Here is a 25,257-nt window from a genome sequence, read left to right as displayed (position 1 = left end):
AATAGCCTTGGTTTTTTTAATATCCTATAGGTGATTTTTATTTTTTCACTCTTATAACTATCTTTATTACATACGTTTTTAATCACTTCTCTGCATGCATTACAGAATGCCTATCACATCCATTCTCACAAATAACAGTTCTCAATGAAGCAAGCAGATAGCATTCTTATAACTATCTTTTAAAATATATATATTTATATATTTTAGTGAGATATAAATTACAACGTTGTGTAAGGTTAAGGTGTACAATGTGTTGGTTTGATATATTTATATATCGCAATATGATTACCACTGTAGCGCTAGCTAACACCTGTATCACATAATAATTATTACCTAATTATCATTTCTTTTTTGTGGTAAGAACAATTAAGATCTAGTCTCTTAGAAACTTTGAAGTTTATAATACAGTATTGTTGACTATAATCACTATGCTGTGCATTAGGTCTTCCTAATAAGTCTTGTTTTTCACACTACATATTTTCTCCTGTTTTTCTGTCTATTCACATAGTCTTTTAGATTTTCCCCATAATTTCTCCTTATTGAAATCATATTTCACTACTTGGAAAAGTTTATAGCTTCATTTCAAACTTAGGGATTTTATTTTTCATGGATTTTTAAAGATAGTTCATTTGAATAATCTAAACATTCATTCCAGTAGTAACCACTGAGGTATCTATTGAAAATTCCCCATCTAGAAACATGGCCATTCATCCCTTCCTGCCTTTTGTTCCCACTCTCTTAGCAAATTCCACTTATATTGATAAAACATTGCCCCATCCTAAGGAATATTTTTTATAGTATTTAACATAGAATCACAATCCAAGGGAAGGTGCCTTACTATTGTGGGTCCAATCATTGTGATAGAAATTTTATCTCTATTTTAAAATTTATGTTAAATAAAAATATTTTCAATATTTTAAAATATATTATTTCATTTAATCCTCACAACCATTCACTGAAGTAAATATAACATCCATTTTACAAACAGCACATTTGAGTCTCACAGGTTCAGAACTGGACGTTGGAGCCAAGGTCTTCCTGACTTCAAAGTCCATATTTAAGAGAAAGCATGATTAGGATTTGCATAGAAAACTCTTACAGTCCCCTATTTCGAGGCAACGTACTGTAATATGTAGTACAGTATAGTATGGACTTTGGAAATGGGCTTTTTGAATTCAGCTCTCCCATTTACTAGCTCTGTAACTTGGGCACATAGGATGAACTTTCTGAACCTGATTCCCCATCTGCAAGTTAAATGCAATAATATATCTAAAATTCCTATCCCTTGTAGATGCTTTATAACCCCCTAAATGTACAGAGCCAGCTTTAAATCATTTATTTTCATTTAATTTTTCATTGTTCATGCAACGTTTCCTCAAAGAATTCTAGATTAAATGTTTGCTTCTCCTGTGAAACATATTTCCATTAGTCTATCAGTTTTCACTGTTTCAAGAGTGCAGCGATTCTACTTGTTATCTAGACTCCACCAGATTGCCCGACACGGATGCCCCTCTTTAATAGTAGTTATGCTGTTAAAATATCACCCTAGCATAGAATCCCTTCCAGAAAACAGGAAATATTTGACTAGCAATTCCACTCTCACCGTTATATTCCTTCAAGACTTTCGGGCGGATGCCATCTGGTCCTAACTTAGGCCTCTGCGTGCAGCTCTACTCTCCTTAAATCCGCCTTCCACATTGTTGGCACTTTACTTCCCTTGTTAAGAATTCTTCAGTTATCCTCTATCATGTACAAAATAAAATACAAATTCCTTAACGTGCCATTTAGGATTCTCTTTCATCTCGCCTATCTTTCCAGTTTCATCTCTTGCCACGTCTTGCTTATTCTCTGTGTTCTACCAGCAACAAAGCAGTTTCCCCAGACACACACACACACACACACACACACTGCTGCTTCTTGCTCCTTTTTTTTCTTTTTGCTCTGTTAGACTCTCCGCCTTCTCTGTCTTACTGACTTTTAATAGTTCTTTGAGACATAGTTCAAAGCTCTGGACTCCTAGAAGCTTTACCTAATTCTCCCCTCTCCTCAGTCCTCTTCTATACACTTTGTACACACACCATCATTTTTCTTTCCACATCACACTATATTATCATCTGTTTGTGTGACTGTCTCTCTGAGTGGACTTTGAGTGCCCTCAGGGCAGATATATGGCGTATCCATCTTTGTATCCTTCCACCTTCCACCCCCTGGCAAATAGTGGGTATTCAAAAAATGTTGATGAATTAAATGATAAATTAAATCCTATCTAGTCACCACAATACTTAGTACCTTTGAGGACATTCTTCAATATGTATGAAAATGAAATGTTTCATTATCATCATCTGGTCTAATTTTACATCCTCTCCATCATTGCTTCTCAGATATATTATACTGATCATGTGGTAATACAACTCTAAAACTGTGTTTTAGCATTTAAATAACGGAATCTTCACTTACAGAGATTCTATAAAATTTCTTTATTTAAAAATAGTTTATTATACTTTATATTTTCACTCACATATAATGTTAGGATCTTCTTGACCCAGCCATCCTTGTTATGGAATCTTTAATCTGTCAATATTTTATTCCTTGTTATACCTGTTGGTGATTTGATTATTATAATATTAAATATTAGAGAAGAATTTTCTGAAAAAATGAATTGATACTTGATGGGGTTAAAGTTATAATTGTATAAGTTAAATATTCTTAGGAAAGGTTGAGCTATATATTTCAGTTTTTAAATGATTTTACTGAAACAGGTCAGATCATGTCACTTAGATCTTCAGAATCTCTAATAAATCCAAACAAACTATTGCCATATAAAAATTGAGAAAATTATCAAAGAACTTCTCCCCAAAAGTACCAAGCCCATATAATATCATAAGTGAAGTCTGCCAAACCTTAAAAGAACAGCTAATTTTACTATTAAACCATTACAGAGCATAGAAAAAGGTAAGCTTCCACATTTTTTAATGACACAAGCTTTAAATTACACCAAAATTTGACAAAGATAGCACCAAAAGAATTAAACCACCAGCCAAACTTACTAACGATTATCAATGCAAAAGAAAATCCCAAATAAAATATGAGCAAATGAATTCCATAGCACATTCAAAGAAGGATACACCAAAGACAAATACAGTTTATTCCAGGAATGCAATGATGGTTTAATATAATTAATCATATTAATAGATCTGAGGGGAAAGTCATATTTTCTTTAATACATGAAAATTAAGTCCTGAAATTACATTTAACAAAAAGTGATTCAACAAAATTCACCATCCATTCTTGATTTAAAAAAAAACATAACGAGGGGCCAGTGTGGTGGCATAGCCGTTAAGTTCGTGAGCTCTGCTTTGGCGGCCCAGGGTTCGCAGGTTTGGATCCCAGGTGCGGACCTGCACACCGCTTATCAAGCCACGCTGTGGCGGCGTCCCATATAAAGCAGAGGAAGATGGGCACGGATGTGAGCCCAGGGCCAGTCTTCCTCAGCAAAAAAGAGGAGGATTAGCAACAGATGTTAGCTCAGGGCTAATCTTCCTCAAAAAAAAAAAAAAGTAATGAAATGAGCAGATAGATACTTCTTTTATATGATAAAATGTATTTCAACCCAAAAGCCAGCATTTTTCTTAATGACAAATACAAGAAAGATGTCTACTATGGCCACTACATTTTTAAACAATTTATATTTATATTTTAATAATCAGCAATGAACGAAGGACTTACATTTTGGCAAATCAAGTTACACAGGAATGGAGAAAATAACAACAAAAAAATGAAATTGACTAAGGGTAAGGATATTTCACAACTTTTTCAGAAAGGAGAATATAAATGTAAATGACTCTTTTAAACCTTCTTGAAGATTAACTCTTCTTTGAAAAAAATAACATGGGGCCATGGAAACGCACTCCTAGCTGTCACTCAAGGTAAGTCAAATGAACAAAGATGGCCTTTTAGCCATATGACTGCTATTTTTTTAACATAGTTCTGGAAGTACTACCAATTCAGCTGGTCAAGAGACAGAAATGAGATGTTTAAAAATCAGAAAATACAGATGTAAAAAATTATTAGTTGCAGGTGATAATGATTATATACCTGGAAAACTCAAGAATATCAACTGAAAAACTTGCACATGCTTGAATACAGTAAGACAGCTGCATACAAAAGTGATGTAGAGAAATCTAACCTTCATTTATACAAATAACAACCAGTTAGAAGATATCATAGAAGAAGAGTCCATTTACAATAGTTCCAACAACAACAAAAATAAAAACTACTGGGATATACAGTGATGGAAGAATATGCAAGAGCTAGATGAAAACTTTGTAATGCTCCTGGAGGACACACACACACACACACACACACACACACACACACACAACCTGAACAAAAAGAAAGGTATATCATATTCTGAGATAGGAAGACTGTTTTAGTGAAGATAAACTAGGTTTTGCTGTTTTAACAAATAATCCCCAAGTCTCAGTGGCTAAAAACAACAAATTTTACTTGTGGCTCATATTACAAATCCATCATGGCTTGGCAGAAAGTGAGCCTCATTGCATATTCTCAGGGACAGAGGCTAACAGAACAGCCGTCATCTTGAACACGGTAGGTTACCATGCCAAAGGAAAAAGGAGACTCTGGAGGGCCTCAGACCAACAATGACAAGCTCATCACAGAAATGACACACGTCGGTTCCGCTCACATCTCATCGACAAGTACTAGCAAACAGCACTAATGACTACCACACAGACTCAGCATCAGAAAAAGAAAACTGCAATAAGTAACACAGAAGAGAAGTGCCTCATCATTATGTAATCAATAAACAATAATAGAGTCCAGATATGGACCTGAATGATACAAGAATTTATGATGAAGGTACATTCAAATCAGTAAGGGAAAAGGTAGATTATTTTGTAAGTGGTAACGGGGCAATGGGGTAGCCGCGTGGGAAAAAAAGTCATATCTATATCTCACAACAAAAAGTTGTGAATCAAAGACTTAAATGTAAAACAAACAAAAAAACTAATAACCAACCATAAAAGTACTAAAAGAAACTTAGAAAGAATTTTTTTATATTTCTTAGAGTGGAGAGGACCTTTCTAAATAAGGTATAAAGCATATTAAAAATATTAATGAAAACACATAAAAATAAAACTTTTCTACAAAGTAAAAACCTCCAAAAGCAGAGTCAAAACACAAACAAATGGGGGAAATTTGGCAATTTATATCATAAACAAGGGGCTAATTTTCCAAATATTTGAACAGGTCCCACAAATCAATTTTTTTTCTTTTGTGAGGAAGACCAGCCCTGAGCTAACATCCGATGCCTATCCTCCTCTTTTTGCTGAGGAAGATTGGCCCCGAGCTAACATCCATGCCCATCTTCCTCTACATTACATGGGATGCTGCCACAGCATGGCTTGACAAGTGGTGGGTCGGCACGTGCCAGGGATCCAAACCTGTGGACCCTAGGCCACCGAAGCAGAGCATGCGCACTTAACCGCTGCACCACCAGGCCAGCCCCCACAAATCGATTTTAAAAAGTAACTTGACAACCCAATTGAAAAATGGGCAAAGTATTTTTTTCTGCGTGTGAGGAAGATTAGCCCTGAGCTAACATCCGTTGCCAATCCTCCTCTTTTTTACTGAGGAAGATTGGCGCTGGGCTAACATCTGTGCCCATCTTCCTCTATTTTATATGGGACACCACCACAGCATGGCTTGACAAGCGGTGTGTTGGTCTGTGCCCAGGATCCGAACCTGCGAACCCCCGGCTGGGGAAGCAGAGTGCCCGAACTTAACGGCTACACCACCAGCCCAGCCCCTGAGCAAAGTATTTGAACAGAATCTTCACAGAAAACGAAAAACAGATGGCTCCTAAGTCTATGAAAAGATGCTCAACCTCACCCGTAATAAAAGTAATGTAAATTAAAGCCGTGAAATGCCATATTTCATCTATTATATTGGAAATAAACAAAAAATTTGGTAATACTTCATGTTAGTCTTGATGTGGGGAAATACTCTTTCATAATGCTGACCAATATGTAAATTGTTAACAACCTCTTTGGAGAACAATTTGTCAAAAATCTATCACAATTACAAACACTTATCCTTTGATCCTGAAATTCTACTTCTAGGAATATACATATATGTTTACATAGGTATATACAAGATTGTTCATTGAAGAATATTTTTATAATGCAAAATCTTGAAAACGTCATAAATGTCCATTAGAGGTTAAGTAAATTCTGATAAACCCAAACTTTGTAATACTATGAAGCTTTAAATGAGCGAGTAGTCTCTTTATATATTAATACCTGTTATCTAATACCTAACATCTAAGTTAAGTTATTAAAAAAATCAAACATCGTAACTTTAAAGTATGTGAAAAGGGGGATAAAAGAGCATATACTTTTCTACATATGCAGAAAGTATTTCTGGATGGACATACATTAGTAGCCCTGGGGGAGGGGCCTAATAGCCGGTGATAGGAATATTAGGGAGGCTTTTCACTGTACCATTTGTATTTTTAAAATACTGTACCCAGTGAACGTACTACTTATTTTTTTTAATTTAAATATAACAAAGGAAAAAAGAAATAAGAGAACTGGAGAATGACCAGAAACATGCTATTTAAAATTCTCAAGTAGATTTAAAAGACTAGGACTATTCAGTCTGGAAAGAGAAAACTAAAGACAGGTAAAGAGTAAAACATTTTTCAACAAATTTTGGATTACTTAAGCTTTGAAATTAAAAGTTTCGGTTGTATCTTGGATAAGCCTTTCTTCTGCTGCACCTTGTTGTTCCAATCCTTAGTTTCCAAATGAATTCAGTCCTCAAAAATATAAATTTCATGAGAACAGGGTACTTAGTTTTATTCACTGCTGTATCCCTAGCACCCAGAACAATGCTTGGCACATAGTAGGCATCCAGTAAATATTTATTGAATAAATGACATAAGTTGTTCCTATAACTAATAATGACCTTTTCTACTATAGGTTTTATTTTTGGCATCTTGTAATTTTAGGCTAGAAAATTTCCCCCAAAATAATAGGTTGGTAGCCTCAAACACAAATGCTAACGATGGCGGCCAATTATCACTTTCCCTGACTTGTTTCTGATATTTGCAATTTAAAAAAATGAGGACCAGGATCTGTTTCCTCCAGGTCACTCAAGCAGCAAAGTTGCCATGGTAACACCTCCTACATAACCTGCCATCTCCTACTTTAAGTGCGTTCCTTCTCTGGTGAACCGGAAACGGTGAAAGAAATTCAGAATAACTGGAAGCATCTCTAAACTTTTGAAATTGATGTTTTGGAGATCAATCATGATCCACAAAATACATCTTAGGGTTTCTGCTAGAACGATAAATGGATGAAATGGATCATGTCATATGACATTTCTTATTTCCTAAAAAATGTAGCTCATTTTGCTATCTTTTTTTTGTGTGTGTGAGGAAGACCAGCCCTGAGCTAACATCTGCCAATCCTCCTCTTTTTGCTGAGGAAGATTGCCCCTGGGCTAACATCCGTGCCCATCTTCCTCCACTTTATATGGAACGCCGCCACAGCATGGCTTGCCACGCGGTGTGTTGGTGCGCGCCCGGGATCCTAACCGTTGAACCCCGGGCCGCTGCAGCAGAGCGCGCGCACATCACTGTTTGTGCCACCCGGCCGGCCCCTCCTTTTGCTATCTTAAATAGATTTCTATGTCATAGACCTTCTATAAGACAATCTTTTAGAATGTCTGATCTGACAAATACGTATATACTTATAGGGCAATGAGGAGGATATTTGAAATCAGGACTAAACCAGAAAACTGGACATACAATAGTTACATCTACCTTGCACACTGGATGAGCCTATAGGCGATGTACTTGCGAAACAGGTATCCCAGCCGAACTGTGTCCGTATGAAGTGTTTCAATTATGAGATTCCTGGCTGTTGTGTGTAGCTCTGAACGGAGTCCAGAAGCTTTTGTGGCCTGACTTAAGAGTACCAAGTTCTTTCTCTGAGCCTCCACATCGACAAAATACCTCTGCTCTTTGAGCTCTTGGGGAGAGGAAGGGGGCACCCTCATCTTGGGTTTCTTGGTAACTAAAACTGAAGTCAGCATCCAGGGCTTGTCTATAGGAGGAAATCGGGATTTCTGGTCCCATTCAGAAGGTGAGATCTGTGGTGTTTTGGATAGCTGAGTAGTAAGAGAAGGTAGTGATGTTACAGGCTTCATGAAGGTGAGAAGGGCCCCCTCATCAATGTAAGGGGTTTGTGATACTGGTGTCCTATAATTGGTGAGATAGGACTGAAATGTTCTAAACTGTTCCGTGGCAAAAGGATCATGGAGCATCTGGATTTCTTCAGAAGTGTCAGAGACCTCTGATATTTGGAACTTCTCAGTGGTGAAAGGGGCTTGAGTTATCTTGACATTTGGGGCACTGGGATGGGCCAATACTGATTTAGATTTCAGAGAAGAGATAATTGCCAATCTGTCCTTACTTTTCTTAGAGACAAAAGAGGACAGATCTTTCTGGGGCTTTCCAGGGGTTGAGGGGATCCATAGTGTTGGGGGATACCCAGGGGTAGGAGGGATCCAAAGTGGGGAAGCTTGCCTAGGAAGAGTCCATGGTGCCAGATGTTGCCCAAGAGTAGAAGGGGCTTGTAGATAGGGAGATTGCTCATGGGTGGCAGGGGGCTGTAATGCCTGGGACTGCTCAGAGAGGGTTAAAGGTCCAGATTCCAGGAGCTCCCCAGGGATGGAAGAGGCCCCAGGAACCAAGGGCTTCCCAGGAGAGAGAGCCCAGAGACTGGGAATCTGTGCAGAGGTAGGTGGGACTCCAGATATAAGGGGCTGCCTGGGGGCAAAAGGGTCCTTTGATATCAGAGGTGACTGGGGAGTCAAAGAGTCCCTAGATATGAAGAACTGCCTAGAGCTAAGAAGGTCCTCCAGTGCAAGGGGCTGCCCTGGAGTGGGAGGGACCCCAGGTATTGGGAGCTTCCCAGGGATGGGAGGGACCTCTGGTGTTAAGAACCGCACAGAAGTGGATTGACCCTTAGAAACCGGGATCTGTCTAGAGGAAGGAAAAGTCTGTGGTGCCAGGAGCTTCCCAGAGTCAGAAAGAATCCTCATTCCTAGGGATTTCCTAGAGACAAAGGGGGCTTGGGTAAGAGGAGACCTTGATATCTGCAAAGGAGTAGAAGAGACCTCAAATATAGATGACTTCTCAGCAATAGGAGCAGAAGATGCTGGGAACTGCCTAGGGCTTGATGTAACAGACTGCCCAGCGGGGAGAAAAGGAGTGGAAGGAGCCAATGTGGGGGACTGCTTAGGAATGCGAGGAGCACTTGGTGTGACGGATTTATCAGTAAAAGAAAAGATCCCAACGTCCAGGGTATGCCCTGATGGAAGACCAGTCCAGAGTCGTGAGGGCTGCTCCTTAACGAGAGGAGCTCTTGATTTTAGGTCCTGCTCAGACACGAAAGTTGTACCCATGGGCTGGGCCTGTCCTGGAGTGAAAGGGGCTCCCAAAGGTTGGACTTGCTCAGGAGTGTGGGGAGATTCTAAGGCATGGGCTTTATCTGAGGTGATGGGGACTCCCAATTCGTGGGCCTGATCCAGAGTAAAAGGAATGCCAAATGTCTGAGCCTGCTCATGAGAGGAAGTGATGCCTAATGCTTGAATCTGCTTAAGAATGAGAGTGTTTGATACTTCTTGAACCACCTTTGGAGTGATAGAGACCCCCAATTTCTGGGCCTGTTCTGCAGTGAGAGGGGTCTTTAGTGCCTGAGCCCCGTCAAGGGTAGGAGGGACCCCCAGTGCTCGTGCCTGCTCAGGGGTGAGGGTAATATCCACTCCCTGGGCTTGTTCATGGGTACGTGTGATACCCAAAGTCCAGGCTTTCTCAGGAGCGAGAGTGAACAACAGTGCCTGTGCCTGTTCTGGAACAAGAAGGCCCTGCAATAACTGGGCCTGCTCAGGGGTGAGAGAGCCCTCCAATGACTGAGCCTGTTGAGAAGTGAGAGGTCCCAATGCCTGAATTTGCTCAGAGGTGAGGGTGACTCCCAAACCCTGGGGTTTCTCAGAGGTGAGGGTGCCCACTAATGTCTGGAACTGCTCGGAGGTAAGAGTGATGCCCTGTGCCTGGGCCTGCTGCGGGGTGAGAGTCATCCCCAGGGCCTGGGCCTGCTGAGGGGTGAGAGTGATCCCCATTTCCTGGGCCTGCTGAGGGGTGACAGTGATCCCCAGGGCCTGGGCCTGCTCAGGGGTGAGAGTGATCCCCTGTGCCTGGGCCTGCTGAGGGGTGAGACTGATCCCCTGTGCCTGGGCCTGCTGAGGGGTGAGACTGATCCCCTGTGCCTGGGCCTGCTGAGGGGTGAGAGTGATGCCCAGTGCCTGGGCCTGCTGAGGGGTGAGAGTGATCCCCAGTGCCTGGGCCTGCTGAGGGGTGAGAGTGATCCCCTGTGCCTGGGCCTGCTGAGGGGTGAGAGTGATCCCCAGTGCCTGGGCCTGCTGAGGGGTGAGAGTGATCCCCAGTGCCTGGGCCTGCTGAGGGGTGAGAGTCATCCCCAGTGCCTGGGCCTGCTGAGGGGTGAGAGTGATCCCCTGTGCCTGGGCCTGCTGAGGGGTGAGAGTGATGCCCAGTGCCTGGGCCTGCTGAGGGGTGAGAGTGATCCCCAGTGCCTGGGCCTGCTGAGGGGTGAGAGTGATCCCCTGTGCCTGGGCCTGCTGAGGGGTGAGAGTGATCCCCAGGGCCTGGGCCTGCTGAGGGGTGAGAGTGATCCCCAGTGCCTGGGCCTGCTGAGGGGTGAGAGTGATCCCCAGTGCCTGGGCCTGCTGAGGGGTGAGAGTGATCCCCTGTGCCTGGGCCTGCTGAGGGGTGAGAGTGATCCCCAGTGCCTGGGCCTGCTGAGGGGTGAGAGTGATCCCCAGTGCCTGGGCCTGCTGAGGGGTGAGAGTGATCCCCTGTGCCTGGGCCTGCTGAGGGGTGAGAGTGATCCCCAGGGCCTGGGCCTGATGAGGGGTGAGAGTGATCCCCTGTGCCTGGGCCTGCTGAGGGGTGAGAGTGACCCCCAGGGCCTGGGCCTGCTGAGGGGTGAGAGTGATCCCCAGTGCCTGGGCCTGCTGAGGGGTGAGAGTCATCCCCCGTGCCTGGGCCTGCTGAGGGGTGAGAGTGATGCCCAGTGTCTGGGCCTGCTGAGGGGTGAGAGTGATCCCCCGTGCCTGGGCCTGCTGAGGGGTGAGAGTGATGCCCAGTGTCTGGGCCTGCTGAGGGGTGAGAGTGATGCCCAGTGCCTGGGCCTGCTGAGGGGTGAGAGTGATCCCCAGTGCCTGGGCCTGCTGAGGGGTGAGACTGACCCCCAGGGCCTGGGCCTGCTGAGGGGTGAGAGTCATGGACTTTGTGGGAGACTGTCCAGAAATAGGAAAGGCCCCTGGTGAGGAAGACTGTGTGGAGGTGGGAGGAGTGATTGGTACGAGGTGCTTCCCGTCAGCAAGAACATCTAATGTCTTAAGATTCCGCTGGAACTCTTCTCTGTGATGAGACTGGGAGGTGTCTTTGGGTATGCTCGTCCACCTGGGAGACAATGTCACTGAAGTTTGGCTGAACATCTCTTCTAGCTCCTCGGAGTTTTTCGGCTTAGTCTTCATCTGACCCTGTGCTTCTCTCCGCCTCTGCCTTTCTGCCTCTGCCTCGGGCTTTCTCCTTGGCCTCTGCGTCTCCTCCTCTTTCTCCCAGCTGCTTTCCAGCTCCCCGTGTCTCACTTCCTTCGGAACCTGCCTCGTCTGCTGCCCCTTCTCCTTCCCCAAGGGCACCCCTTGCTCTTGCACTGTTTGCTTCCGCGCTTCCAGCTGCTGCTGCTGCGGCTTCTGCTGCTCCTCTCCCTCCTCTCCCCTTTGCTTTCGGGTCTCATCTCGCTCAATCCGCTTCTGCCTCCTTTGTTTTTGCTGTTCCTGCCACCCCTCTTCTTCCTGCCGCTGTTTCTGCCTCTGTTGCGCTTGCTTTCCCTCCCTCCGCTGGAGCCGTGCCTCTTCCTTCTCCAAATTCTTGTTTATCATTTCATAGCTCTTCTTCCAGAGATTCCTTTCTTCTTCCAACTGGGTTTTGAGACTCATACCAAGCATTTTTTTTTGATCCTCTTGCAAGTATTCCTCCTGCCTTTGTTTTTCCTTCTCCTTGTGATCTCTCCCTCCTGTTGAGTCTACTGGAACATCTCTTTCACTTTCTATCTCAGTTAAGATCATTTGTATTAAATTGTCAATTACTGGGTCCATGCTCTTACGTGAGAGTAAGGGGCTAATTTCAGACTTCACGCTAAATGGTTTCTGAAAGTGCAATCCTGGCATAAATGAGGCTACCTTTTCTGGTTTCAGAGGTTTCTCTGCAACTTGTCCTGCATGTTTTATATCTTTGTATTTTCTCAAGATTTTTGTTACAGTTTCAGCCACATTTTGGAAATATTCCTCTATTTTTGCCTTTATGATTCCTAATTTTTCAACTTCCGCAGTTTTTAATAATAACTCCTCTCTTGGCACAGTCTTTTTATCCAGAGGCTTTCCTATGTTATCAATTTTCTCTTTTAGGAAAGCCATTATGGCTTTCTGAAATTCTTCTAGGTTACTCTGTTCACTTTTGCCATCTAGACTTCCTAGAGCTCTGGTAGATTCTGAAGTCTCTTTAGTTATCCTAGACTGTGATTTAACAAGTTCATGCGATTTGATTTTCTTGTCAAAGGCTAACACGTCCTTCTCTTCAGTTTTTCCTTCTTTGCTTGTGGTGGTTCCTAGAGAAATTGGATGTTTCTTTCCTGTTGTTTTCACTTTCTCAGAGGAATAATCAAGTTGGATCAACCTGAATGGCTCTGCTTGACTACTCATCTCGCTTTTGCTCTCTTTGGCCATTGACTCAGTGGTGGGCTCCTCTTTCTTCTCTGAAGAAATCTGGCTTTTGTCAAGTGAATGTTCAGGTCTGACCTTCCTGAGTTGATCCCACACACTACTTGTTCCGCTTTTGCCACTTTGGCTATTTATGTTCATAGAAAGGAAATCAGCAGGGACATGTTGACTTTTTGATTCCGTGGATGACTTTGATTTGGCTTCAGAAGAGGGTTTTCTTTCTTTTTTCTTCTTTTCTAGTGCTTGTAGCTCAGAGTGGTGATCAAGTTTGGTTTCTGAGACTTTGTGTTCACCTTTGTCATCACTCAGATTTGGTCCAGAGGTCTCATGCACATCTGGGCCTTTTGTGTGCTTTGTTTTCTGTAATTGATACGGGTCAGTCCCATCTTTCTGATAGACACCACCTTCCTTCAGTGATATCTTATCTTCAGCAATATCTTCAGTAATATTGCTAGAAGACTTTTCCTGTTTTTTTTCAGGTAAAGGGTATTGCTGTTCAGTTAAATCTGGAGTCATCTCAACTTGGGCTGTGTATGAAATAGTTGAGTCCCACTTGATCCCCGAGGCTTTAGTCCCTTTTCTTTGGGCCTCATCTACAATATTTTCCAATTCTTTGGCCAAAACACTGTCCATACTGTCTTCTACGTCAGCTTTGCTAATGACCATGGATGATTGTGGAGAAAGCTTAGGTAACACTTTCAAGGTTGATGTGGGCAACGCTGTATGTACTTGACGTTCTACTATAGCTTTGGATCGAATAAGCTGTTCACGTTTTTCTTCTGCATCTTGAAGTTTCTGCTGAAGCATTTCATTTTTTTCCCTGAGATCTTGTATTATCTTCAGAGAGAGCTCTTTTTCTCTTTCACTTGTCTCATTTATATACATATTTGCACTTTGGAGGTTAAAAACTTTTACTTCATCATTTAGTGTACGCAAAGCTTTAGAAAGATTTACTATTGTTGATGATATATATTTAATAGCGTTGTTTTCCAATTTATTGAACATTGCAGTGCCTATGAGTTCTTGTAGCATATCTTGGATTTCTGAAACTTTTGTATTTGTTGCAAATTCATCACTAATCATCTGATCTGGTCTTAAAGCATGGGCTGTTGCAGGTCGCTTTATAACTCTTTCTTTCCAAGATTTCCATAGAGTACTTCTAGATGCTAGAAGAAAAAAACCCATAAAATAATGAGATTGCATTTCTTCTTTTGTGTTATGCTTTGTCTATGCGTTAGCCTAAGGAATTTAGCCTAAATTAACAGATAGCTATAGGATAAAGATTCATTATAAAACTTTGGCTCCAAAATAAGTAGTATTATTTTTTAAAGAATGACTCTTATCCCACAGTTGCCTAGAACTTCTGTTTCCCGAGTTTAGGAGAACTCAACTGTGACCTCAACTTACCTTCAGTTACAAGTTTGGGATTAGACAAAACGTAAGCCAAAATTTTCCTTTGGCTTTGATTATGCTTGGTGCTTTCTGTTTTCTTTCTGGTGTTCTTGTCTTTCTTTTCTCCCTTTTCTGAATCAAAGCTAACCTTGGTTCTTTCAAAAGGGTCACAAAAGAACATACAAAAGTCAAACACTTGAAGGAACTTCCAGAATGGCTAAAGGAGAAACTCAGCAATTTTTCCCGCAAAAAAACAATGATAAAACTTGACAAAACTGCCAAAAACAACCGTTTTAGGACCTTGGAAATTGACCAAAGGCATACAACAAATTGAGAAGCATTTATTCAAGAAAAATTACTGAACTTCAGTAAGAACAGTGGAAGTCTGTGATGTTTTAGCCTGGAGCTGTTTCCATCTTCCACTCCCCAGCCCCATGGCCTGGTAGTTCTACCAGAGTGAGGTAGGCTGTGAAGAATGACAGCTCTACTGCCTGAGGGGGCTGATTTGATCTGGAGCAAAGCATGGAAAAATCCATACCTAAGGGCATTGTCTAAACAATACTTCTTTAACCCATACAGATTCATTCACAAGGAGTAGAAGCCTTACTGCATCAATATAGATCAGTCAATGATTGGCCAATCATTGACTGACCATTAAGCTATGTTGACCCAAAGATGACCCCTAGGACTTCAGGCTTAAAAATAAAAACAAAAATGAAAAAAGAAACTTGTAAGAGATAACAGTGGCTGCACACTGTGGGAGACACAGACTCCACTGAATTAGATCAGGCAAGTCACTAAAAAACAAACCAAAGAAAGCAACAAAAACAAATCCTGGAGGTTGTAGGGAGGATCAGAATCCAGAGTTGCTACAATATATTATCTAAAATGTCCATTTTTCAACATAAAATAAGCATGCAAAGAAACAGAAAAGTGTGACCCATACATAGGGGAAAAAAGCAGTCAATAGAAATTGTTTCAGGGGTCAGGGTCAGGGGAGGCCAGATATTGGACTTATCAGAAAAATGACCTCAAAAGAAGTAATTATAAACATGTCCTAAGAACTAAAGGGAACCATATTTTAAAATAAAAGGAAAATATGATGATAATTACTCATCAAATAGAGCATATCAATAAAGAGATGGAAATTAGAAAAACCAAGTGGAAAATTTGGACTTGAAAAGCATAATAACTGAAATGAAAAATTCACCAAAAGGGCTCAATAGCAGATTTGAACTGACAGAAGAAAATAACTAGCAAACTTGACACTAGATTAGTAGAGATTGGTGAACCTGAAGAACAGGGAGGAAAAAGAATAAAGAAAAATGAACAAAACTTCAGAGACTTGTGGAACACCATCAAACATACCAATGTACAAGTAACAGAAGTCTTGCAAGAAGAGGAGAGAAAGAGGGACATTAAAAATATTGGAAGAAATAGTGGACAAATCATCTCATATTTGATGAAAAATATTAACCTACAAATTCAAGAAGCTCAGTAAACTCTAAGTAGGATAAACACAATAAGATCCATACCTAGACACATCATAGTCAAACTGTTGAAAGCCAGACAAAAAAATCTTCAAACCGAAAAGAAAAATGTCTCATCACAATCAAAGGAGGCTCATCAAGTACAGGGGAACCACAGTAAATTTAACAGCTCACTTCTTATTGGAAACAATGGAAGCCAGAAGGCAGTGGGGTAATATATTCAAAGTACTGTAAGAATAATACTGCTAATGAAGAATTCTATACCCAGCAAAAGTATTCTTCAAAAAATAAACATAAGACATCCATTCCCAAATAACACTTTTTCCAAAGTAGCATGCACGTACCACTCTCATACACATCCTTATTGCATGTATTTTTAAACACTTCTCTAAATGCATTACAAAATGTCTATCACATCCATTCCCTGTGACTCTTCCATAACACTCTTCTCAAAGTAGCATGCATGTACAACTTACAAAAAAAGATAAAGGTAAGAAATAAGATATACAGATGATAAGTAAGCATATGAGAAGATGCTCAATATCATCTGTCATTAAAGAATTGCAAATTAACAATGAGATACTGTCACACACCTATTAAAATAGATAAAATCCAAAAAACTGATAATACCAAATGCTGGCAAGGATATGGAGCAAAAGGAACTCTTGTTTATTGCTGGTGGGAATGAAAAATGGTATAGCTACTCGAGAGGACAGTTTGGCAGTTTCTTACAAAGTTACTTATAAAGTAATGTAGTCTTATCATGCAATCATGCTCCTAGGTTAATTTGAAAACTTAATGTCTACACAAAAAACTTGTGCAAGAATGTTTATAGCAGGTTTAATCTTAATCACTAAAACCTGGAAGAAACCAAGATGTCCTTCAATGGGTGGAGAAAAACAAACTGTAGTACATCTATACAACGGAATATTATGCAGAAATGGAAAGAAATAAGCTATTAAACCACAAAAAGATGTGGCAGAACCTTAAATGTATATTGCTAAATGATACAAACCAGTCTGAAAAAAATACATGCTGCATGATTCCAACTGCATGACATTCTTGAAAAATCTAAACTCTAGGGACATTAAAAATCAGTAATTGGGCCGGCCTGGTGGCTTAGCAGTTAAGTGCGTGCACTCCACTGCTGGCGGCCCGGGTTCGGATCCCGGGTGCGCACCAATGCACCGCTTCTCCGGCCATGCTGAGGCCGCGTCTCAAGTGCAGCAACTAGAAGGATGTGCAACTATAACATACAACTATCTACTGGGGCTTTGGGGAAAAAAAGGAGGAGGATGGGCAATAGATGTTAGCTCAGAGCCAGTCTTCCTCAGCAAAAAAGAGGATTAGCATGGATGTTAGCTCAGGGCTGATCTTCCTCACACACACACACACAATCAGTGGTTGGGGGGGGGTGCCCAGCCCAGTGGTGTAGCAGTTAAGTTCGCCCGTTCCATTTTGGTGACCAGGGGTGCACCTGTTCAGATCCTGGGCACCAACCTACTCACCACTCATCAAGCCATGCTGAGGTGGCGTCCCACATAGGACAACTAGAAGGACCTACAACTGGGATATACAACTATGTACTGGGGCTTTGGGGAGAAAAAAGAAAAAGAGGAAGATTGGCAACAGATGTTAGCTCAGGGCCAATCTTCCTCAAAAAAAGAAAAATCAATGGTTGGGGCCAGCCCAGTGGCATAGTGGTTAAGTTCACACATTCTGCTTCAGCAGCCCAGGGTTCACAGGTTTGGATCTTGGGCACGGAGCTACACATCATTCATCAAGCTATGCTGTGGAGGCATCCCATATACAAAGTAGAGGAAGACTGGCACAAATGTTAGCTCAGGGACAATCTTCCTCACCAAAAAAAAAAAAAAAAAAAAAGTTCGAAAATGAAAACATAAGCCACAGACTGGGAGTAAAGATTTGCAAATCACTTTTCTGATAAAGGACTTGTATCTAGAAAATATAAAGAACTCTTAAAACTCAATAATAAAAATGGGTAAGTATTTGAATAGACGTTTCCTCAAAGAAGATACAGAAATGGCTAATAAGTACATGAAAAGATGCTCAACGTCATTAGTCATTAGGGAAATGCAAATTAAAACCACAATGAGATACCACTTCACACCTATTAGAAAGGCTACAATAAAGACAGACAATAAAAAGTGTTGTTGAGGACGTGGAGAAACTGGAACCCTAATACATTGCTGATGGGAATATAAGTGGTGCTGTCACTTGGGAAATAAGTCAACAATTTCTTAAAAAGTTAAGCATATATTTACCAGCAATAGATAAATAAATGACCTAGCAATTCTACTCTTAGGTATCTTCCCAAAAGAAATGAAAACATATGGCCACACGAAGACTTATACATGTGTGTTCATAGCAGCATTACTCATAAAAGCCAAAAACTGGGAACAATCCAAATGTCCATGAGCTAGTGAATGGGTAAACAAAATGTGGTACATGCAAACAATGATATAGAATTGGCAATAGAAAGGAAGAAACTACTGATACATCTTACAACATGGCTGAACCTCAAAAGCATTATGCTAAATGAAAGAAACCAGACATAAAAGACCACATATAATTCCATTTTATGAAATATCCAGAAAAGGCAAATCTATTGAGACAGAAAATAGATTAGCGGTTGACTGGGGCTGGGGCTAGGAATGAGGATTGATTGCAAATGGGCATGAGGGATCTTTTGGAGATGATGGAAATGTTCTAAAATTGAATTGTGGTAATAGTCACACAACTCTAAATTTACTAAAAGTCATTGAATTTTCCACTTAACATGGGTAAGTTTTATGGTATGTAAATTATACCTTAATAACTGTAGTCAAATTATTTCCAATGTCTTAAAGCACTCTTACTTATTTTTTTCTTTTGTTTCCTCTTTTCTTCGAGCAAAGATGTACTAATTCTACTCAGTCTCTTGACGTTGCCCTCAATAGCTTTGAACGTTTCTGGTAAAATCTGCATTTGTGCTATCCAGTGGTGGTGTTCTTCAATATCAATTTCAGTCATCTCAGACAAAATGGCATCTTGAAGAGAGTAAAAAATTACACCTTTGCAGAAAAATAAATAATTATAACCATATAGGCTTATAATATTGGCTAACCACTCAATATTGTGTAGCACCAGGAACATAGGTATCTCACACTTATTGCTATCTGAGGCTTTTCTCTATGAAGAAATGAAAAAGGCAGAGACTTGGAATAGAAGGCTGAATAGTAAATCTTGGACATGTAAATACAAATCATATTAAAAGGTCTCCATTTGGTTTATTTCCCTGATTCCAGGGAAGTACGTATCTAAAATGTAAACATGCATTTTAATATTGGGGATCTAAGCCCCAGTTAACACCTTTGGTAAGATATCTAGTATTTTGTAACCCATGTCACATGAGATTTCTTGCAACTAAATGAAATTCTTCTTTTTTGTATTTTCGCTTATTCATTCCTTCATTCAACGTATGTCTCCTCTGTCGTGTACTGTTCTAGATGCTGAGGATACAACACTGAATAAAACAAATTCCCCAACTTTATACTGCTTGCATTCTAGTGAAAGAATGTAAGGCAAAAAATAATAATGTTAATTATATAGTATGTCAGGTGGTAAGAAATGAATGCTATACGCAAACATAGAGTAAAGAGTAATGGACAGTGCCAGGGGGTAGGGAATGGGGATGGTCAGAGCATATCTCGTTGTAAAGTGAGGTATAAGCGGAGAATGAGCCATGTGGCTACCTGGTAGAAAATGTTCCAGGCAAGGGAATAGTAAGCGTCAAGACAGTGGGCAGGAGCGCGCTGGCAAGGTTGAAGAAAATCGAGGAGGCCAGAATAGCTGGTATTAAGTGAGCAAGCCTATATTTTTCTTATTTTATTCCTACTGGAACAGAGGACAGCTATTCACTGAATAACCTCCTTAGTCTTCTTTAGTCTGACTAATCCTTCAAAATTTACTTATAGATCCTATTCTCTAGCATTTTCCTTAACTTTGTGGTTTTCCTGTAAACCACTTCTAGAAACTTACTCCATTCTTCCAACCAGGCCAAGATGTAGACAAGAATCTTTTCTCTCATTTCAGCAGCCTTAGTGTAAGTAACCATTTTCTCCAGCAAATTTGTTCTCCGTTTCTTATGTTCTAGAAGGGAGATTTTCCTTCCAGAGTGCACATGCTCATCAACAGTGTAGCGATTTATTATCCGCTGCACGTTGAGCATTATGTCACCCAGCCGCATATTAACGTCCTAGAAGAATAAGAAGGGGGAAAATATTAATAAATTCTCAGTTTGACAATAAGCTTTGGTCACTTTTCTTCCCAGAATATCGTGACAGTTACTATAAAGCTGTCCAATCAAGGTCCTGCTAATTCTAGCTTTACTGTGGGTCTCAGATTTTCCCTCTTAAAAATTTTTTTTCTGCCTTCATCATCCTAGCATTGCTATGATGTAATGAAAAGAACGTTGGCTTTGAAACCATATCTGGATCTCAGCTCTAGCCCCTTGGTTAAAATGTTTTTTCATAAATCACTTAACAATTCTGAGCTGCCCCTGCCTCATTTGTAAAATGGTGGAGATACTAAATTCACAGTTGATGTGAGGTGTACAATGTATGTGAAAATGCTTTATGAACTATGGCTACTATAAAGAAACAAATAAAAGAAAGTTGCTTGTTTTTTCTTTCTTTACCTAGCCCTCACACCTGGAAAGCAGCTATCACAATATTCCTTAACATGACTTTTATTTCATTATCTCCCCTCCTTAGAAGTCTATCAGCAAACTTCTTTTGTTCATCATTTTATCCCTATAGTTCTCATTGGGGGTGATTACTGCCTCATAAGTGGCAATTGGAAATTTATGGAACCATTTTTGGTTGTTACAACAAAATACACCAAATTAACAGGATACTAGGAAAAAACCCACATGATCATCTCAATTAATGCAGAAAAAGCATTTGACAAAATTCAACACCTTTTCATGATAAAAGCATGCAAAAAATTAGGAATAGAAGGAAACTTCCTTAGCATAATGAAGGCCATATACGAAAAATTTAGAAGTAATATCATACTTAATGGTGAAAGACTGAAAGCTTTTCCTCTAAGATCAGGAACAAGGCAAGGATGCCCACTTTCACCACTTCTATTCAACTTGTTACTGGAAGTTCCAGCCAGAGCAATTAGGCAAGAAAAAGAAGTAAAATACATCCAAATTGGAAAGGAGGAAGTAAAATTATATCTGTTTGCAGATGGTATGATCTTATACGTAGAAAACCCTAAAGATTCCACATGTGAAAACTGTTAAAACTAATAAATGAATTCGGCAAAGTTGCAAGATACGAAAATCAATTGTGCTGCTGTACAGTAACAATGAACAATCTGAAAGGAAATTAAGAAAACAATTCCACTTACAATAGCATCAAAAGAATAAAAATAATAGGAATAAACTTAACCAAGGAGGTGAAAGACTTGTGCACTTGTAATTTTCACTATAAAATGTTACTGAAAGAAATTAAAGAAGACACAAATAAGTGGAAAGACATTCCATGTTCACGGATTGGAAGACTTAATATTTTTAAGACATCAATACTACCGAAACTGATCTACAGATTTAATGCAATCTCTATCAAAATCCCAATGGTATTTGTTGCAGAAATAGAAAAATCCATCCTAAAATTCATATGGAATCTCACGGCACCCTGAACACCCAAAATAGTCTTGAAAAAAAAGAATAAAGTTGGAGAGCTCACCCTTCTCATTTTCAAATCTTACTACAAAGCTACAGTAATTAAAATTGCATACTAGCTTAAAGACGGACATATAGACCAATGGAATAGAACAGAAAGCCCAGAAATAAACTTTTGCCAATATGGTCAAATGATTTTTGGTAAGAGTGCCAAGACCGTTCAATGGAGGACAGTGTTTCAACAAATGGTCTTGGGAAAACTGAATATCCATATGCAAAAGAATGAAGTTGTACCCTTACCTCACCACATATACAAAAATTAACTCAAAGTGGATCAAAAGCCTAAACATAAGACTAAAAGCTATAAAACAGAAGAAAACATAGAGGGAAAATCTTCATGACATTGGATTTGGCAATGATTTCTTGGATCTGACACCAAAACCACAGGCAACAAAAGTAAAAATAGATAAATTGGACTAAACCAAACTTTCAAACTTTTGTGCATCAAAGGACACAATCAACAGAGTGAAAAGGCAACCTATGGAATGGAAGAAAATATTTGCAAATAATATATCTCATAAAGATTTAATATCCACAATATATAAAGAACTCCTACAAATCAACATCAAAAAAATAATAATAACCTAATTCAAAAATGGGCAGAGTCACCCCTGATGGTCTAGTGGTTAAAGTTCAGCACTCTCACCACTTGGGTGGCCCTGGTTTGCTTCTTAGTCGTGGAACCACACCACCTGTCTGTCAGTTGCCGTGCTGTGGCAGTGGCTCACATAGAAGAACTAGAAGGACTTACAACTAGGATATACAACTGTGCATTGGGGCTTTGGGGAAAAAAAAAATAAAGAGGAAGATTGGCAACAGATGTTAGCTCAAGGCGAATCCTTCCCAGGAAAAAAAATAAACAAACAAAAAAACAGGCAAAGGACTTGTATAGGCATTCAAAAAAGATATACAAATGGCCAACAAGCATATGATAAGAAGCTCAACATCACTAATCATTAGGGAAACGCAAATCAAAACCACAATGATATACCACTTCACATTCATTAGGATGGCTACTATTAAAAAAAAGAAAAGAAATGTTGGTGAGGCTATGAAAAATTGGAACTCTTATACACTGGTTGTGGGAATATAAAATGGTGCAGCCTTTATAGAAAACAGTGTGGCAGTTCCTCAAAAAATTAAAAATCAATTACCATATGATCCAGAAATTTTACTTCTCAGTATTTACTCAAAAGAATTGAAAGCAGGGTCCCCAAGAGATATTTATACACCTATGCTTACAAAAGCGTTATTCACAATAGCCAAGAGGTGGAAACAACTCAAGTGTCCATTGGCAAATGAATGGGTAAACAAAATGTGGTATATACATACAATGACACATTATTGAAACTTAGAAAGGAAATAAATTCTGACACATGCTACATGGATGAAACTTAAGACATATGCTAAGTAAAATAAGCCAGTCATAAAAAGACAAATACTGTATGATTCCATTTATATGAGCTATCTAGAAGAGTTGAATTCATAGAGACAAAGTAGAGTGGTGGTTTCCAGAGGCTGGGGGAGAGGGAAATGGAATGTTGTTGTTTAATGGGTGTAGAGTTTCAGTTTTGCAAGATGAAAAAGTTCTGGAGATTGATTGCACAACAATGTGAATATACTTAACACTACTGAACTGTACACTTAAAGATGGTTAAGATGGTAAATTTTATGTTATGTGTATTTTACCAAAATTAAAAATTCCACTTCTGAGTATTTATTCAAAAAATGTGAAAACACTAATTCAAAAAGATATATCTACCCATATGTTCATTGCAGCATGATTTACAGTAGCCAAGATATGGAAACAACCAAAGTGTCCATCGATAAATTAATGGATAAAGAAGATGTGGCATACAGTCATGTGCCACATAATGTTTTGGCCAATAACAGACCACATATACAATGGTGGTCCCATAAGATTAGTACCATATAGCCTAGGTGTATAATAGGCTATACCATCTAGGTCTGTGTAAGTACACTCTAAGAGTTCACACAACGATGAAATCACCTAACAACCCATTTCTCAGAACCTATCCCCATCATTAGGTGATGCATGACTGTACACATGCAATGGAATACTACTCAGCCATAAAAATGAATGAAATCTTGCCATTTGCAACAATATGGATGGAGCTTGAGGGTATTATGCTAAGCGAAACAGGTCATATGGAGAAAGACAAATACCATATGACTTCACTCATATGTAGAATCTAAAAAACAAAACAAAAACAAACTCATATATACAGAGACTAGACTGGTGATTACCAGAGGGGAAGGGGGTTGGGATATGAGTGAAATGGGTGAAGGGGGTCAATCATATGGTAACGGATGATAGTGATTGGTAGTGATTATTTTGTTGTGTACACAGATGTGAAATTATAATGTTGTACACTTGAAACATATAATGTTATAACCAATTTTGCCTCAATAAATTTTTCTTTTAATTTAAAAAAGGAGGGGTTGGCCCCATGACGTAGTGGTTAAGTGCACGCACTATGCTGCGGTGGCCCGGGGTTTGGATCCCAGGCGCGCATCAACACACCACTTGTCAAGCCATGCTGTGGTGGCATCCCATATAAAGTGGAGGAAGATGGGCACGGATGTTAGCCCAGGGCCAGTCTTCCTCAGCAAAAACAGGAGGATTGGCATGGATGTTAGCTCAGGGCTGATCTTCCTCACACACACACACAAAATAAATAAATAAATAAAAATAAAATGAGGAGATATAATTTTAAAAAGGAGTAATAAGGTTAAGTGCTGGAAATATTGCAATCAGAAACAAAGGTGCTGGGCCGGCCCCGTGGCTTAGCAGTTAAGTGCGCGTGCTCTGCTGCTGGTGACCCGGGTTCGGATCCCGGGCGCGCACCCACGCCCCGCTTCTCTGGCCATGCTGAGGCCACGTCCCACATACAGCAACTAGAAGGATGTGCAACTATGACATACAACTATCTACTGAGGCTTTGGGGGGAAAATAAATAAAATCTTTAAAAAAAAAAAAAGAAACAAAGGTGATCTAGTTGCAGCAAATAATTTAAGTCAGATACACAGGAGAGTGGAGGCAAAGTTCGCTAGGCCAAGTGATGAAGAATAATATTACAAGCTAACTAATTGCTCATAAATTCTCCCAGAAAATTGAAGAGTAAGGAACTCACTCGTTGAGGCTAGCATTACCCTAATACCAAAATCAGACAAAGACATAAGAAAATTAAACTATAAACCAATATTCTTCATGAACGCAGTCACAAAAATGCTTAACAATGTATTAGGAAATAGAATCAAACAATATATAAAAAAGACGACATATCATGAACAAGTGGGGTTTATGCCCGGAATGCAAAGCTGATTCAAAACTGGAAAATTAATAAATGTAATTCACCATATCAACAGACTACAGAAGAAAAACCATATGATTATCTCAATAGATGTAGAAAAGGCAGTTGACAAAATTCAACATTCATTCACAATTTTTAAAAAAATTCTATAACAAACTAGGAAAAGAGAGTAACTTCCTCAACCTGATAAAGGGAATTTACAAAAAATTTACAGCCAGCATCATACTTAATGATGCAAGTCTAAAATGCTCTAAGGATTCTGCTTCCATCACTTTTTTTCTTTCTTTTTTTTGGTGAGGAAGATTGGCCCTGAGCTAACATCTGTGCCCATCTTCCTCTATTTTTGTATGCGGGACACCTGCCATAGCATGGCTTGATGAGTGGTGCATCAGTCCAC

At 39.9% G+C, this 25,257-nt stretch overlaps 1 protein-coding gene across 1 annotated transcript in view; it reads right to left on the bottom strand.

Moving 5' to 3' along the window:
- Positions 1-25,257, bottom strand: part of FAM186A (family with sequence similarity 186 member A) — a 73,260-nt gene that overhangs the window by 4,883 nt on the left and 43,120 nt on the right. The window contains exons 2-4 of the mRNA XM_058559247.1: positions 19,815-20,031; positions 18,653-18,823; positions 7,847-14,057 (exon numbers count right to left, since the gene is read on the bottom strand). Of these exons, the coding sequence (XP_058415230.1) occupies positions 7,847-14,057; positions 18,653-18,823; positions 19,815-20,031 (6,599 nt within the window). The remainder of the gene's footprint in view (positions 1-7,846; positions 14,058-18,652; positions 18,824-19,814; positions 20,032-25,257) is intronic.

This window comes from Diceros bicornis, chromosome 17 (assembly GCF_020826845.1).
Source record: "Diceros bicornis minor isolate mBicDic1 chromosome 17, mDicBic1.mat.cur, whole genome shotgun sequence".
Lineage (NCBI taxonomy): Eukaryota > Metazoa > Chordata > Mammalia > Perissodactyla > Rhinocerotidae > Diceros > Diceros bicornis.
The sequence above is the reverse complement of the archived record's forward strand: the minus strand, read 5'-3'. Positions and strand labels throughout refer to the sequence as shown.